This window comes from Dreissena polymorpha, chromosome 1 (assembly GCF_020536995.1).
Source record: "Dreissena polymorpha isolate Duluth1 chromosome 1, UMN_Dpol_1.0, whole genome shotgun sequence".
Classification (NCBI taxonomy): domain Eukaryota; kingdom Metazoa; phylum Mollusca; class Bivalvia; order Myida; family Dreissenidae; genus Dreissena; species Dreissena polymorpha.
The window spans coordinates 180,864,287-180,882,734 of NC_068355.1; the positions used below are offsets into that span (position 1 = coordinate 180,864,287).

An 18,448-nucleotide genomic window follows, 5' to 3' on the forward strand; every position below is an offset into this window, starting at 1 on the left:
ATTGTTTTGTTCATTTCACTACTAGAGTATTGTTTAATTACTATGTGATACTAGGTGATATTTAGTGTTAAAATATAAGAAGTAGTTCTAACAATGACACAATATTTTTTGATAGTTGTTAAAAATTGCAGAGAATTGTAATAACCTTATTAATTTCACACCATTTTTAGTACATTTCATTTATAGCAATTTGCTGTTAAAATTGTCATTTGATTTATAATATTTTCCATTTATTGTACTTCACTAGATGATTTTTTTCCAAACAAAACTTTTAATTGTATCAAAAACAAACATCATGAATAAATGTTTAAAGCAACACACCTTGAAATGAAGTACATGTTAATAAATACATATAGATGCAATTTCAAAATGTGCAAAATTGTCATAAAATCTCTAGCCTTGTTAGCAAGTTATTTATTGTTTTTTTTAATTTAAAAACCAAAAGTAGGATTTCTATACATATACATACATTTCGACAAACGCAATTATTTTTAAGTTTTAAAGCGCAAAAGAGACAGATGTCTACCTTGTAACCACCAGATATATTTTTATTGGCATAGATCAAATATGTTTCTCATTTATCCTTAAACTTACTATGCCATGTATTTCATTTCAAGGTGTGTGGCTTTAAACAATGATTATTTATTGTTCATTAAGCGGAAATGAAAACAGTTTTGCAAGAAGTTCTCTGGTTCTTCTTTGCTCTAATAAAATTGCATCGAGTGTCTCATTTTGCTGTCTCAAAAGTTGCAAGACATCTTCACGGTCATCTGAAAAAAAAGGTTTATTTTTAGTTATAGAAAGAAATTCAGGCAAAATGGACTTTAACAAAGGTAGGAATAGGTAACGACTCGCCCCATTAACAACTCGCCTCATAACGACTCGCCCATTGTTAATTGGGCTAGTCGTTACAATACCAATAGAAAAACAACATGACTGCGAAATTTAAATAAATTAACATAATTCAACAGTTTATTTCTTGAAATATTACCATCTTCACTTGTCTTCCGCCGTTTGTTTTTCGTGCTTGGACTCCTGTAATAATTCAAATTAACACACATTGAAATAATTTGTTAGACGATTGTTATAATAATTGGAATAAAACAAGGGCTGTTTGTAAAACACACATGCCCCCAAAATGGACTGTCAATTGTAGTTGTTTCAGGTCACTGTGACCTTGAACTTTGACCTAGAGTCCTGAAAATCAATAGGGGTCATCTGTCGGTCATGACCAACGTCACCATGAACTTTCCTGATCCTAACCCTTAGCATTCGTGAGTTATCCTCCGGAAACCATTTTACTGTTTCAAGTCACTGTGACCTTGACCTTTGACCTAGAGTACTGAAAATCAATAGGGGTCATCTGTCAGTCATGACCAATGTCCCTATGAACTTTCCTGATCCCAGGCTTAAGCGTTCTTCAGTTATCATCCGGAAACCATTTACTGCTTTAAGTCACTGTGACCTTGAACTTTGACCTAGTGACCTGAAAATCAATATGGGTCATCTGCCAATCATGATCAATGTACCTATGAAGTTTCATGATCCTAGGCGTAAGCGTTCTTGAGTTATCATCCGGAAACCACTTGGTGGACGGACGGTCCGACGGAACATGTGCAAAACAATATACCCCCTCGTCTTCGAAGTAGGGCATAAAACACACCTTATGTTGATTGGCAATAATTACATTTTTATTACAGGGATTGTTTGGATATTAATAATATGTATTATACTGTTGAAATGTATTCCAAATTAATTGGTTATCTTGTTTCAGTTTAACATTACTGAATGTATCGTATTTATACTAATAGCATATTTTAGTAGTGTTTTGTCACATTATTTATATGTTTTAGATGCTTTGCTGAATACACACTGTTGTTAACAAATAGATGAAATAAAAAGAATTTGTTATAACGCACTGCACATACATTTTTGTTTTTTGGTTTGGAGTTGCGACTCCTCCTACCACCTGGGGTTCTAAAGCTACAGTGGGCTCCACACACATCGTACTGCATGATTGACCATGTTGCTCTGCAATCATCGGCTGTTGTGTTCCTGTCATTATTGAAAACAGACAAAATGTTTCTTCAACTCAAGTGCCTTTCAAAACAATGAAGATTAGAAGCACAAGTACATTTAGCGTTAGCAGCGGGGATAGCAGTAATTTTTACTGTTTTTGCGAAAACAGTACTGTTTTCGTTATCTAGTCATACCGGCAGCGGGGTGTCATTAACTGTCACAACGGCGACTGTTTTAGTGGAACGGTATGGTAAATAATATAGCTAATGACAGTAAGTAAAGATTACTTTTTTATTTGATCATTGCAATAAGGTATGTTACTCACGTTGCACAGCAAACGTGTCCACACCACCGAACCCCACAATCGACTCTTCGCCAATAACCTCTATCATCTATAAGAAATTAGATCTAACTGTACGGTAATCAACAATATAATTTGCGTCAAACTTAGGCCTAAAGAAGTTGTATGTTTCCGCTAACCCGACAGACACGAACTTTTTTACCGACCCTTAACTTGTTTTGCCATTTGAAGTCGAGTTTACAGACAAAAAATCAGTTTTTGGTTACATTTGTTAAACTGGAATATTTTATCGATATAATGATTGTGCCATCTTAGAATTATATTAAATGAGGTTTGCATTGATGTTTTGAAGACTTTTGTCAATGGACTTACCTTGTTAGTGGAACACAACGTGTAAAAGTCAAACAACAGTTCAATGAAAGTTACGAAAACCTACTTTTTTTTTTTTGGTGATGTTAGCGGAAGTAAAACACAACTTTTTTACGCGTACAAAAGAGTACAAAACACTTTAATTCTATATTATATGAAAAGACACTTATGAACCCTATTAATTAATCAAGCAAGTATTTTTTTAGATTTCTACGGTAGGAGTATTATTGATTTGACTAATGATACACTGCATTACATAATTAATTTCATCACAGCTATCAGTCAGATACAGTAATTTACATGATATCATTGGTTATGAATAAAAAACAATATTCTAAGGTCACTCATCAAATGGAGATATGCTTTGATATAGCTTTCTCTTGGTATAGTCGTGAATACAAATGCATTTACTTTCTCCTCCCACTGCTCCAGTGTGATTGCTGGCCCCCCTCCAGTTTGTTTCATTGATAGGCGCCGTTGTCTTTCTTTCTTTCTCAGTTTTGTTTTCGTGTCGGAAATCTTTTTCCGGATCTCTTCCACTGTTCTTTCTTCTGCTCCCAGTGCGTTTATTCTGCATGAGATTATGTTTACATACGTCTAGCATGTTTAGTGACATTTTAATAAGCTATATCCTTATTTAACAAGAAGCCGTCGGAGACGGGTTATGATCCCCAAAGTTTTTTTGTCACAATATTGCACTATATATTCAGATAAAAGGAAACGTCTAGTAGGTGGGGGGGGGGGGGGGGGGGGACAAGAATTGCACTATATGTACAGTTAATGGAAAATTTCAAACGGCCATAACTCTGTGAAAAATCATCCGACCAGAACCGGCTGATAATATGCACGTCTCCTCTTGGTAGTGAAACTTCCCACAAAGTTTAATTGAATTCCGGTCATTAATTGCTGAGAAATAGCCCGGACAAAAATTGTGCACGGACGGACGGACACACGCACGGACAGACGAAGCGGCGACTATATGCTCCCCCCCCCCCCCAAAAAAAATGGGGGGGAGCATAATAAATTATTATGGTGTTTTTGAGCGTTTAAACTACAGTAAGCACATGTCACGTTGTGTTTTTTTCTAATCTAAAATTGTGTTCATTGTTAAGTTTCAAAGAAAATATAATAGTGCGCTAGATGATACTCACTGTTCTGCAATTTTTTCCCACGCAAGATCCTTATCTTTTCCAGACAACGTCGATGAAAAATTGCCGTTTATCAACGCATGCTGCTCGATGTAAGCAGCTGCTAACACCTCCGTTTCTATTTTTGTCCAATTCAATTTCCTTTTTTCTCTTTTCTTCTCATTAAGCGTTACCGCATCCATTGTGACAAGTTACAACTTAAACAAGTGCAGACGACACTAGGTGACAACACACTTACGAAAGCAGATGGGTTACATACAACAACAAAGTAAAAATAGTATAGTTTAACCGTCAGAGTTGTTGTTGTTTGTTTACATGTCACCTCCAAGTTGGAGAGTTACGATCATTTTTTTCACTTACGTACGATGTCAAACTTACGCAATGTTAGTAAAACGCACTTACGAAATGCGTACGTTATTCGTAACTTGTCAACTTACGCCAATACTTACGCAATACTTAAGTATTGTTAGTAAAACGGTACCCCGGTGAATATATAATTGACTATCGATAAACACAGTTTTGCTTTCAAGATGAGAAAGCATACATTACTGAAATAGTAAAGTGTCACGATAAGAGAAAAATCGTTTAATTATCCAACCACAATATTTGCCGTACTTGGTCAGCACGTGTGGAAATTGTTCATGAACGCCTGGATAGGCCGCCATTATTTATTAAGTTTGCTATTTTGAATTCAATTTTGTATCAAAAAGCATTGTGCTAAAATGTGCCATTTACAATTCGCAATGAGATTTTTAATGACCCTCGTGATGCAAAAATGGATCTTTATTTCGTATGCGCCAATCCTTTATATAGCCTATTGAGTGAATTTATAGCCAATAGCATCGCCTCTGACCAGACTGCGAAAAACGCACATGTTGGGTTTAACCCTTTGCATGCTGGGAAATTTGTTGTCTGCTAAAATGTCGTCTGCTGAATTTCTAAAATTAGCCTTTTCTTTGATTTTTTTCCAAAAAATACTATCAGAATAGCAAACAGTTTGGATCCAGATGAGACGCCACGTTCTGTGGCGTCTCATCTGGATCCAAACTGTTTGCAAAGGCCTTCAAAATTCGGTTCCCGCACTGAAAGAGTTAAGATACCCTGAACGAAACGCATAAGACCCATTTTTGCATGACGCGGCTATTCAAGTGTGGTTTAAATGTGTCAAAGAAAACTGCGTTTAAATTAAATATTAAAATACGATTTATATTTTGATAGTGAAGAAATATACTCATAATAAGGCATGTGAGGACATATATGATGTGCGCTCCCGTAGTATAATTTTATCTACTGACACTAATGTGTGGTTTGACAATGATATCACACATTTCATGCGACAATTATGCGTCTTTCAAGTGAAAAAAAAAGTATGGTAATATACAAATGCATGCATTTTAGTGTTCTTTAGTGTAATTTTGTAACAATATTTTGGTTGCTTGTTAGATAAGAAGTAGTGCAACAACAACAGTAATATTGTTCACATGTGAATACGCATTTAAGAGTACGTTTGTAGTCGTGCTCAGAAGGTCTTCATGTCATCGATCACGCCTCACTAACTTTTTCTAGCAAATTATTTTAAAACAAATGCGACTACGTCTCTCATGTTCGCTCTAGCCTGTTACGAAACATTTATGCCGGTTTGTACTTTGTAGCCATATACTAACAGTTACTGGTCACGCGATTTTCCAATATTTTGCTATCAAATGGTCAGCATTCTTTTTACAAAACATTGTTTTCGATTGTTTAGAGATTAAGAAATTCTTATGGTGTATAATGTACATCTCTTTTTGACCAACGTAAATACAGTGATTCGTATTGTTTAACCATTTAACGACCTTGGACTAAAATATAATTTAACTTATTAAAACAACATAATAAATACATGTTTGATATAAGTTTGTATTCTGTTGAATGCATATGTGTGCCATTTCATCACTTCAGCAATTGACCAGTCGCCAACTCCGCCCACATTTTGTCGATCAGCCAATCAGATATCGATTTTTCACACACCCCTCAGCAACGCTTATCTGGCCGCCATTTTGTCCGACAAACAAAGCGTGTCGTTCATATGGAATGGACGTAATTTTTAAGAGTTTACACAGATTTTATATCAAATGCATGATCATAACTGTTCGATCATTATTCAAAATTGTAGGTGCTATACATACTTTATAAAAGGTTATTATTTTATCTTTATTTATTGAACATATGAACGAGTAATGAGAAAACAAACACAATAAATAGTTTAACCACACCGTGTGTTCTATAAAAACGTGTTATACCGTTTGATGCACAATATTATTAAGCAGTTTGGGCAACATAATAATTGCCACACGTTCTAATTAATCTCAGCGTAATTGTCGATGATTAATAAATGACAGTATGTTGCGTGGATCTCAGAATGAAGGAACATTAAGGCATTGTTAGGTACTGTACACAAGAAAAGAAAACTATTTAATGACTTAATTGATTTCCAATTATATATTTATTTTCTGTGGATCATAAACAAGGGAAATCATTATAAATTGTTAACTTAAATATTGTTTTAACTAAAGTAAAAACAACAAAAAGGTGATTTCAACGCGGCTTAGCCAGCTTAAAGCGACTTCAAGTGTAAAATGTACGGCTTATAATACAACAACAACATTTCTAATACAACATATATTGATACGGGGAGAATTGTGAAAATTGCAATTAAAATATAAGGGCCATCTTGTTATAAATAAGCAAATGCATAATATGCTAAATGTATTCAATTCGAATGTTCGTGAACAGCACCGTAATACCAACATTTCATTTTTTGATAGTGAAATGTAACAGGTTCGCATTAAACATAAATGAAATAAAATGCATATTAGACTATCTGTTAATGAAACCACGAAATTAGGCCTGTATTAAATTATGGTTACAATAAAAAAAACGAGAGCGCCGATGGCGCTGAAAGCATAGTTGCAAGATACAGGGAAGATGCTGCTGAAGTAAATGTTAAGGTCAAAATATACTAAATAGTTTCCTTATATGTTTCGATATAAAAGCGACAACTTCGAGCAAAAATTATTACAACATTTTGCACATAGAGACCCCCATAACCATACCTTTTCTTGACGGGCATTCTAAGCTTTATCGATTTAAGCAATAAAACAGATATTTCATGTTCAAACCAAAAAAGAATTCGACTCAAATAAAAAAAAAATCTAGTGGATTGTAACCTTTTGCAGTGCCATTTTTTACTTTAATCTCCAACTTTATCCTATTTCAGGGATTTAACACCTATGCTTACCTTCTCAATATCTCCAAACGATAAAACCAGAACAACAGTATAAAGTGTATAACATGCCTTCGAGGAAAATATGATGATTTGTTTAGAGAGTACAGCCTTCATGACTCGATTATTGAGTATATTGTAACCTTAACGATTGCTGACATCAAGAGTCGCCCCCCTTGTAACCAATATGTTCTATTTTTAGAAACGGGAATTCCAAATAGTGACGAATGTGAATGGTTACAAAATGACATAACTATGAAAATAAATACGTAGAATTACATTATTTCACGCATTCCATTATGCAACCATCCGTTTTCTTTTCCAACTTGATACATTTACAGATTTCCATTTAATATTTTACAGACACAACACTCGTCCAGAATTCGCGCGAATCCATTAAATCCGATGCCACATTTAAACCGTTAGCTCTACTCGTAACGTTAATTTCTGGCTAAAAGTAAGTCATTTTAACTTCAATTAACACATCTCTATTATTTTCAAACTCTACTTCATCAAATCCATAGAAAGGCAGGTCAGAATCCATGTCATAAATCAGAAAACATTTGACCTCTCACAGAACAGTAAACAAAGGAAATAGAAATTAGGTGCGAGGTCACTATCAACAAGAACAGAATTGTTTTACGAACGAAATTTGTTTTAGTTTCTTAGAAGGTTTTTTCACGTAAAACGGTCTTAGAAAAATTCACTAAAAACGGTGTCAGCAATATTCTTGGAAGAAAACGTAAGAAAAACGTTTCAAAAAAAAAGAGTAAGAATTACCATAAACTAAATTAAAAAGATATTTCGTCTGATTTTAGATCAGGTAAGGCTTCAAAATGGACAACCATTCGATGTGTGTTTTCAAAATGTCGTATATACCTTAAGCATAGGTGCGTTGCACCTATGCTAATAACTCAATAAAACAAAGATCTTAAAGGGGCCTTTTCACAGATTTTGGCATTTTTTAACTTATTCATTAAATGCTTTATATCGATAAATGTAAACATTGGATCGTAAAAGCTCCAGTAAAAAATCAAGAATAAAATTAAAAAAAGGAAAAGAACATTGCCCAGAACAGGTTTCGAACCAGTGACCCCTGGAGTCCTGCCGGAGTCCTGAAGTAAAAACGCTCTAGCCTACTGAGCTATTCCGCCGAGTACACGCACTTGTCGTATTTTATACCTTATATAAGCAATCTTCGTAGTTTCACAAAATTTAACGACAAAAACAGAACTCTCCAAATTATTCAATCGTTTCGCGTTGCAACGCTTTATAATTTTTAGGTTTTAAAATCGTCAAAAGATGCATATAATGGCTATATTAGACCATTGTAAATGTTCAGTATTACTGTTTCCTCACAATTATCATAACTAAAACGAAAATTTGCGAATCTGAAACAACTTTTTTCAATTTTGTCAATTTACCAAAGCGTGAAAAGATCCCTTTAACATTTTTAATAAACAAAAAAAACCATCATGATATGGATATGTCATTTGCATTTAATAAAAATATTTTCAAAATTATATATGAATAGCCACCGGGTTCACTGTGAGACGGTTGAATACAAGTTCAAAATCAATATGAAATAAATGCTCATGTTTACAACGGATTTTTCATCACCTCCCTATATAATATGAATAAGAAACGTTTCTGATAGTCAGTCTGCCGTTAACTCATTTATTTTGATTACGCCATTTCTCTCTAAAGTTTTTATGATTGTATTAACGTTTTACAAAGCAGTTTAGGTTAGTGTGCGGCTTTAATAATTTATTTTATAGAAAAGAGCATAATACATCATTACAAATATAGAATTTCCCTCACGTAATCCGCTATAATTGCGATCTGCTTGTCGGAGTTTTCTAATCACTAGACCACGTGACTATGTGGGCGGAGCGATCGATAATTTGGCGACTGGTCAATTATACTTTACATTTCAACAGAATGACAGACAAGACCAAATCACTATAATCCCCTGACTTGGAAGATATGACATGTAAATATGTTTGATACGAAAAATAAAAAATCATATAAATGTGTACTAGATGTTAGCTTTAAGAACGAAAACAAATCTTCAGAACGAACACATGTTTCTCCCATTCATTTAACCTGATTTCAGATAGTGGTCAACATTGTCTTAAATAATCCTAAAGTGCCACATTGAATCAAGTACATAAAAAAATCACATATTTTATAAAACGTTCTGCCTGACATACTTAACCTACTCTAAATAGGAGTGCGCTTTGTCTACTGAAAATACCAATCATGGCGTGAAATGTACGTGTGCACAGACGTGTACGTTTTTTTTTCAGTTTGTCATTCCCATGAATTAGTGACTTGTTCCCATGATTAAGAACGTCATTCAATTGACTTACTTTCTCATTCCCACGGGTAAGCTTTTTCATTCTCAATACAAAGTTATCTCGTTCCCACTACCTTATTAATCGTGGGAACAACATAACAAGTCTTTGGAGCGACTTACATAATATCTGCATGAAGAACAATCCCCAAGTGAAGATCTGTCAGAATAGTTATTAAGGTTCTGAAAGGTATCCGAGTCTGACCAATGTATGACGGGGGACAAACGAAAAAACGGAGAGACAGACCAAATAACAATATGCCATCGTCAAAAGGGAAATTTATATAGACGTGAGAAAACAATTAACATACATTTTTTATTTGCTATAACATTTTTTTACAGTTTAACAATATTCCTGGTCTATGCATGGCTATATACATAAAATGGAGTGAAACAACAAGAAATGGATCAGCAAATCACATACATTAACATGATTATATCCCATACCAAAACTACAATGATACTATATTATATGACATGTGCTATGTCTTTAAAAAACAACAACAATTAATGTGCACCAAACTACAGAAATTATTCAATTCAAAGACACAAACATTATAACCGTGCATAGGTAATTATTAATCCCTGATTAAGTCCTGATCATTAGTGATACACAATCAATGGTTAAAAGACCAGGTGGTACGTTGCATAAACTTTTCTTTATTCAACAAGTTTTGCTTTTGCAAAATGTTAATTTGGGATAATCAAACAAATTAAGACATGATTTTGAACCTTAAATCTACTTTTACCAATATAGTTTATTGCTTATAAATAGGTTGTTTATATATTATAGAAACAATTTTATTATAGCTAAATATACATGCAAATAAACAAAATATATTTTTGTTGGAAATAAAAAAAATCGAAAGCAAAAATTTGAAATATTACACAATTTTGTCCAATAAAAAGCTGTGTATAATTGTTCAACAACAAAGCAGACATGTTAAATGCAAAGCAAGCTGACTATAAACAACCACGTGTGTATGGAATCCAATCATAAGACATCAGATTTGTTGGGACATTTAATGTGGAGCGGTCAACATGAAAACAGCTTTTACAAAACTTGTAAACAATCAACTTAAAGCAACCATTCAAAACTCGAAATAGTCACAATCAATTAACAGCTATAGTTCAAAATTAGACACCTTAACAAGCAACAACAAGTCAATAAATAAAAAATAATATATTAACACATATTGCCTCAGTGTTAAAATATACAATATGATTTTGTATGAGAACATGCACTTATAATAGTCAGAATACCAAACTTTTAGCACTGTATGGCCAATTTTGGCAATAAAAATATGATGAATTTTAATTAATGCCATACTGATGAATTTGGTATAACGCATAGAAATAAACAATTATGCAAACCATATTTCTTTAGTGATTATGGAATGAATATAGTGTATAGTTTATAGTGTGGAATAATTAAAAAAAAAAGATTCAATGTTCTTGTTACGTTGAGAGGTACAATAATACTCTAACAAGGGAGACGACTTTTATTTAGTATATCACAGTTGCTCTCCCTTGAATCGTTCTTCACTGTTTTCCAAATTTCCAGATAGTAGTTGCTTAATTATGTTAACTGAAAAGCTTGACATAAAACAAGGTGTTTCTAATGCTTAAAGTATATTATTATGTTAATAATCTGATATTCTGCATGTCTTAATTAACTCTACTGGTTAATGTGCTCATTCATCCAAAGCAATTCCTTTTCTCTATTGCCTGATATGTAAATGATGTTTAATATGAAACAATTTTGTACAAATGAATTAAAACAGTGAATGTATCTGTTTGAAATTTTATGAATAATGTACAAACAAAAACATTAGCTTTGCAGTTGATCTATTTACAAATGACAAAATAAACTTATATACAGTGACACATAAATCTGTGTTACGTTATTCACTTATTACATTAGAAAAGCTGGTCGCAAATGTGTACATACAAATATTTAAAGCATAATGAACTTTTAATGCTAGAATGCAAATGTCAACACAAATGATGAGCATGTCAGTATATGACACAACAAGAACAATCTGCAACCATATCTAGGATCATTATTCCTGAAAATACTCACTTTGAAACAAAATTACTTCTGAAGGAATTACTTTTCATCAAAGAAAGCATCCTTTTTCAATAATTAAACAAACTTCATTACAATTAAGATGCACTTCTAAATGTGTGCATCAATTATTGCAATATTATGCATGTACATTCACACAATTTTTATAACGCGCTTAACTATTGTTTATATTAAACAAAGTTTCAGTTGTCAATAAATAACTTGATAATTAACAGAAGGTTAATATAGTTTGGATAAATCAAATTATTATTTGATATTTTGCTGTTACATCACTACATGAAATTCTTGATAAAATACTGCCTCAAAAGAGCAAACTGATGATAAATGTACACAGACAGAATGACAGACATATCAAAATAGAAGCATCACAATTATGAACCGTTCTGATCAATTATTTTACATAGCACATATTGCTATTTTATAGGTAAAAACTAAAAATAAACATGTCTTGTTAAGCCAATAAATAAGTTAAATACTGTCCAAGGTATCAGGATTATTTAAACAACTTTGTGAAGGCTTAAAATCAATGTTTAAAAAAAACAATTGTAAAATCATTTTGTCTGTCTGTTTACGATAATCAGGATAAAGCTATATAGAGTCAGTTTCTGAATACAGACACAATAGCAGTACTTGCATTATTTTGCTCTTGAAATAAAACTTTACATTACTGCTATTACTAAGTTTCCCCTTATCATATTGGTCTATTTACCAATATATAACAAAATATTTAATCATCAAGTAACTGTCAGTATCATAATACCCATACAATATGAAATGAAGATTTTTCTTCCCATACAATCAGACTGTACACACGAGACAAAGTTGCTAGTCATAGGACATGGCTGGTAAAAACACTTGGCATGTCGCATGACTTGGCTGCCCACAGAACTAAGCTGATCCTAAAACTTGGCTGATCACAGGACTTGGCTGGCCACAGACCTAAGCTGATCACAGGACTTGGCTGATCACAGGACATGGCTGGCCACAAGACGTGTCTGGCCACAGGACTTGGCTGATCACAGGACTTGGCTGGCCACATGACTTGGCTGATCACAGAACTTGGCTGGCCACAAGACGTGTCTGGCCACAGGACTTGGCTGATCACAGGACTTGGCTGGCCACAAGACGTGTCTGGCCACAAGACGTGTCTGGCCACAAGACGTGTCTGGCCACAGGACTTGGCTGATAACAGGACTTGGCTGGCCACAAGACGTGTCTGGCCACAGGACTTGGCTAATAACAGGACTTGGCTGGTCTTATTGTTCTTTGTCATTCCCTCATTTTTGTCTTAACAGTGACAGGCGTTTTCCTGCCTTCCCAATATTTCAAGATGAGGAATTCCATCGTAAATGCTCAGGACTGCGGGTCGTTTAAGAAGCAAACGCAGGCACTTATTGACTATCATGCTTAAATTGTATGTATAAATGATCTTCAAAGGCATGCATGGCGTCAATCTAATGACAAGTGCTGTAACAGGCTGTCTTTTTGATTGGCCGGTTTAATTACATCGAATGGGATCTGAAATAAAGGAAGGTATGTTAATGTAAATTTCAGTTCATTATTCTGATTTTGTTACTTAGGAAAGCAGTGAAAAAGAACAAAACTGACATATGGTCTTAAGCTTCTTTGATTTGAATTTATAGATAGGTGGTCCAAGATATATTCCTTAATTATTAAATATTTACGGCAAAATAATATGAACATGTAATGAAAAAAAGTTTTTTATCTCCAATTCCACTAATGCAAAAGGAAGCTGATATAAAATACACAACAGTACACGCCCACATGCTGATTAACATGTTTGGCGAGTTGCATAACAAATTAAGAAATATGTTTTGAGGTTATATATGCCACACAACCTGACAGGCGGACAAACGTTTAGACGGACCAGTGTTCCCTTAAACTGTCTCTGAAAGTAGGTATTTACAAAAAGCCTACACACGTCTCACAAACTCACAAAGGTTCTATGCGAAGGATGTTCACAGGCAGCAGGTCAGGTAACAGAGAGAGGAGAAAATCTCAATAAATCAACAGCTGCTGGCTTGAAAGCTGTGACTGTAACTGCATCCAGAAGAAACTTAACGCCTTGATATTCGGGTTGTCTGGAAAAAGTAGATTGTGTGTCAAACTTGACAGATAATTGTGCAAATATGTCAAGCATTATTTGCATTATAGAAATTGTCTTTGTTAACCATTGCCTTCCATATTGCTAAGCCAAAATAAACAGATTTGAACAGAACCAATTTTGTGGCAACTACGTTTCAGAGATGGAAAGCTTCTGAAAGTAATATAGACATTCAATGCAATCATTTCAAATCAACAGAGAATATGTGTTGAGTTAATTAAAGTATATTATTAAACTTTATTTCACAGGTGGTTATAGAGAAACAAATATGTTCACCAGGTGCATAGCAATGGGGGAAAGGGACTTTCTCTTAATCCCCGAGTGTAATAAATATCCTAATATTTCATTACTTTACATTGGCAATACTTAAAAATACATGAAAATAGCTCAGATATCATGTCTTTGCGTAATACTGTATTAATGTGGGACCTTTGTCAAGTGGTGGGATGCTGGTCTAGGAATCGAAAGGTCCCAAGGTAGAATTCTGCTCAGACCACAGAACTGTGCATATCAAACAATTAATCCCATTCTTGTTCTATTGGGTACCCGTTAGGGAAATAAGCAAATCTGCTGTGGTTGCATACTGTGCAAAATGTAAACGGACGACTTATATCCCAGTGCTCTGGTGCCACAGTGTAGGTTTTGCAATGGTTAGGGGACTTACCTATTGAGATGTAGTGGCTGAGTTGGAGTTGTTAGGATATTTCTCTGTGAACAGAAAACCAGCTCTTTGCGCATCACTGACATATGTCCCTGTAAACCAAATAATTAATGCATTCTGAAATAGCATCATTTATATTGGAGGTCAATCAATGTTGTTTGATTAAATAATATAAGAAATACATTATGTTTGAAGGCTCTTGATACAAATGAGGTATACAATAAACACTTCACACACACACACAGTCTACTATATACTGTACACTTGATACAATCATTTTTCATCCATATCTAACCAATCTGCATTAAGTTACGTGTAACTCCAAAAGGGTTGGATGGACATAAGGAAGAATGGAAGGACGGAGACAATGCTACAATTTTATCCGATCTGACCTCCCCCTTGCACCCTTTCAAGGCAATACAAAATGGCAACTATTATGAATATTTACAATTACGTAAGTTTAAGTTAGCAGCAAGGATAGAATTTTACCAATGTATAACAAGCACACACTATTGAAATAAAATTTTGAGAAGTAACACACTGCACATTATACACGGTAAATTACAGGACCAATGTACCTTGTAGAAGAGGTAATATCAGCCCACTTGGCAGGAAAGTTTGAAGCCCCAGCTTTAGACTGGCTGCACCTATCCGGGCCCAGCTTACCAGACAGCCTGTTGTTCAGCTGGGTACCGATCTATGACTGCATGGGATCCTGTAGGAACCGGCTCTTAAAACAAAATTCAGGACCTTAAATAAATATTGAAGGGAATAATTGTATAATGTGCTGAAGTCATTTAAATAATTGTTTTGCTAAAATTAGATAAAATTTAACAAGTCTATTGTAGCGGATTTTGTATGCAATAATTATCGCTTGGTTCAAGGGCTGAATTTTGGCCGAAACGTAGACAAAACTATGCCTTGACCTTCTATGATTAAACCTGATAGATCTATTGATATTTGCTATTTATTTAACAAGTTGATTAATTTTAAAAACACATACTAACCATTTGATGCTAGGAGCTTTTCTTCAATCAGGCAGAAAAAATACTGATGTTAAGTGAAGAATATGAGCCTCATTCTGGGAAAATAGGGCTTAATATATGTGCAGTCTGCACAGGCTAATCTGGGATGACAATTTAATAGGACTTAATGTATGTGCAGTCTTCACAGGCTAATCTGGGATGACACTTTAATAGGACTTAATGTATGTGCAGTCTGCACAGGCTTATCTGGGATGACACTTTAATAGGGCTAAATGTATATGCAGTCTGCACAGGCTAATCTGGGATGACACTTTAATAGGGCCTAATGTATGTGCAGTCTGCACAGGCTAATCTGGGATGACAATTTAATAGGACTTTATGTATGTGCAGTCTGCACATGCTAATCTGGGATGACAATTTAATAGGACTTAAGTATGTGCCTTCTGCACAGGCTAATCTGGGATGACACTTTAATATGACTTTATATATGTGCAGTCTGCACAGGCTAATCAGTGATGACAATTTAATAGGACTTAATGTAGGTGCAGTCTGCACAAGCTAATCTGGGATGACAATTTAAGCACATACATGAAGCCCCATATCCCAGAACACCGCTAAGATACTACTTATTGTTCTTGTTGCTGCTGCTGCGACTGGGCCACAGACAGAGATGGAGTGAGTCCCGACGCCGAAGTCGCCAACCCAAACCCGAGAATTCCGACAACAACTTTTGTTGAATGGCGTCAATCGCATACTGCTCTCCAGGCCTAAGGTTCACATTATTCGAGAACAACATATGGAGGTCAGTCACATGAACGGACGTGTCAGGCAACGCCTGCTCTACCTGTTGTATCAGATCGTTTCAGTTCGAGCGACTTGTCCGGCCTAATTTGTCGACGCCCATCATCCAATTGTTGCTAAGCGACATCGATGCCGAGACGGAAGTCGAACTCACCAAGGCTCTGCTGTTGGAAGTATTGATGTACCCAATATGGGAGGAGATATTGATAGGAGGCTTGGTAGTCTGACGCAAGACGTCTTCTTGCTGAATTTCTTAAGCAATTGTAGTATTTGTGCAAGAAGGGGGTTGTCATCGACTTTCACTTCAATGACGTTTGTCATGTTTGCTAGTTAAGTTCACTGAAAAGGAAATGGAAAGTAAACTAAAACCGGATTGTTTAGTGACACATGAATAAGCCTTGCAACACCTTACCTTACAGACTTGTTTTTTAAATGCCAAACATTGTGCCTATAATTGATATTTAGAATATTGCAATTAATTTTTCACTAATTAGAACTCAGAATAACGTAGTATCAATGTTTTACGCGCACCAACTTGAAATTGGAATTTTTGAGTTTGTAGCAAGGTTATATTTATTTTTTTTGTAAATCAAAAACAGGCATTACGTGAGCAATTTAGAATGTGAGACTGTACACCTTTAATTGTGTGACTATAGAACTTTAAATGTGAGACTTCATAATTTAAAATGTGATACTCAGCAACTTAAAATGTGAGACAACACAACTTTAAATGTTACAATCTGCATATTTAAATGTGAGTCTGCACACCTTTAAATGTTACAGTTTATGACTTATAACTGAGAGTTAACAACTTAAAATGTGAGACAATATAACTGTATGGCATTTAATAAGAAACAATAGATGTGAGTTCAAAAAAGTTATTAAACTTAGTGAAATAAGCAAACTAGAGCTTTGTCACAGACGTGACGAATACCCCCACATGCCGCATTGACACATAATATTTTGCATGTCATCTTCACAAAAACAGCGGACACCATGCTCAATTTTTAAAACGCACTAAGTGACCCCTTGACCTAGTTTTTGACCAAGAAAGGCCCATGTTCTAACTTGGCCTTAAGATCATCTCCATAAAACTTCTGACCAAGTTTGGTGAAGATCGAATGTAAACTACTTGCATTAGAGAGCGGACACCATGCTGAATGTTAAAAAATGCACAAAGTGACCCGGTGACCTAGTTTTAGGCCCGGAATGGCCCATGTTCTAACTTGGCCTAGAGATCATTAAGATAAAACTTGTGACCAAGTTTGGTGAGGATTGGATGAAAACTACTTTAATTAGAGAGCGGACAACATGGTGAGGTTTAAAACTCACTAAGATACCCCGTGACATAGTTTTTGACCCGGCATGACCCATATTCAAACTTGACCTAGACATCATCTAGATACAACTTCTAACCAAGTTTGGTGAAGATTGGATGAAAACTACTTGAATTATAGAGCAGAAAACATTGTGATGTTCAAAACGCAGCAACTGACCCACTGACCATGTTTTTGACCTGGCATGACCCATATTCAAATTTGACCTAGACATTATCAAGATACAACTTCTGACCAATTTTGGTGAAGATTGGATAAAAACTATTTGAATTAGAGGGCGGACAACATGGTGAGGTTTAAAACACACAAAGTGACCCCGTGACCTAGTTTTTGACCCGGCATGGCCCATGTTCGAACTTGACCTACACATCATCTAGTTACAACTTCTAACCAAGTGTGGTGAAGATCTGATTTAAACTACTTGAAATAGATAGCGGACACCATGTTCAATGTGTAAAACGTATTAAGTGACCCTGTGACCTACCTTTTTATCTGGTATGGCCCATGTTCAAACTTGGCCTTCAGATCATCTAGATAAAACTTCTGACCAAGTTTGGTGAAGATCGGATGAAAACTACTTGAATAAGAGAGAGGACACCATGCTGAATGTTAAAAAACGCACTAAGTGACCCCGTGACATAGTTTTTGACCCGGCAAGGCCCATGTTCGAACTTAGCCTAGGCATCATGTAGATGCAAGTTCTGACCAAGTTTGGTGAAGATCGGATAAAAACTACTTGAATTAGAGAGCGGACACTTAATACGAACCGACAGACAGACCGAAAGACAAGTTCACTTCTATAAACCCCCTAAACTTCGTTTGTGGGGGTATAATTAAGCCAGTTATTCTGATAAAAAACTTTAAAATGTGCTATAACTAGGGGCTAGCTCTGTGCAGAGTTTATTTTAACCATTTTTGTATTGGGTCAATTCGTAAAAAATCATAGTGTTTTGAATTAAATTGGGAAAATGGTTGTAGTTTTTGCTAAACA

At 35.0% G+C, this 18,448-nt stretch overlaps 2 protein-coding genes across 20 annotated transcripts in view; both read right to left on the bottom strand.

Moving 5' to 3' along the window:
- LOC127863704 (uncharacterized) overlaps window positions 1-18,448 on the bottom strand; it is a 259,681-nt gene that overhangs the window by 185,809 nt on the left and 55,424 nt on the right. For 3 of the 19 annotated variants that reach the window (XM_052403368.1, XM_052403325.1, XM_052403351.1), the window contains exons 7-11: window positions 15,341-16,459; window positions 14,912-15,063; window positions 14,337-14,425; window positions 13,505-13,649; window positions 11,154-13,065 (exon numbers count right to left, since the gene is read on the bottom strand). The exons of 9 other annotated variants lie outside the window; for them this stretch is intronic. The gene's annotated coding sequence lies outside the window, so the exon portion shown is untranslated. Of the gene's footprint in view, window positions 1-11,153; window positions 13,066-13,504; window positions 13,650-14,336; window positions 14,426-14,911; window positions 15,064-15,340; window positions 16,460-17,941; window positions 18,035-18,448 lie in introns of those variants that run through there. 7 more of the 19 variants (XM_052403341.1, XM_052403381.1, XM_052403395.1 and 4 more) reach the window with 7 other exon arrangements.
- Window positions 321-4,319, bottom strand: LOC127863886 (uncharacterized). The gene is made up of 6 exons (XM_052403577.1): window positions 3,841-4,319; window positions 3,101-3,260; window positions 2,345-2,411; window positions 1,929-2,055; window positions 992-1,035; window positions 321-770 (listed from the first exon to the last, which is right to left on the bottom strand). Exons 1-6 carry the CDS (start codon window positions 4,017-4,019, stop codon window positions 643-645), a joined length of 705 nt encoding a protein of 234 aa, XP_052259537.1. The 5' UTR covers window positions 4,020-4,319; the 3' UTR covers window positions 321-642.

What these genes read in the sequence shown, in the direction of transcription:
- LOC127863886 (XM_052403577.1), bottom strand. Translation starts at nt 4,019, where the DNA reads ATGGATGCGGTAACGCTTAATGAGAAGAAAAGAGAAAAAAGGAAATTG. An exon ending in TGGGAAAAAATTGCAGAACA is followed by an intron (nt 3,261 to 3,840) that starts GTGAGTATCATC and finishes AATCTCATGCAG; the next exon opens with AATAAACGCACTGGGAGCAG. An exon ending in GCGGAAGACAAGTGAAGATG is followed by an intron (nt 771 to 991) that starts GTAATATTTCAA and finishes CTTTTTTTTCAG; the next exon opens with ATGACCGTGAAGATGTCTTG.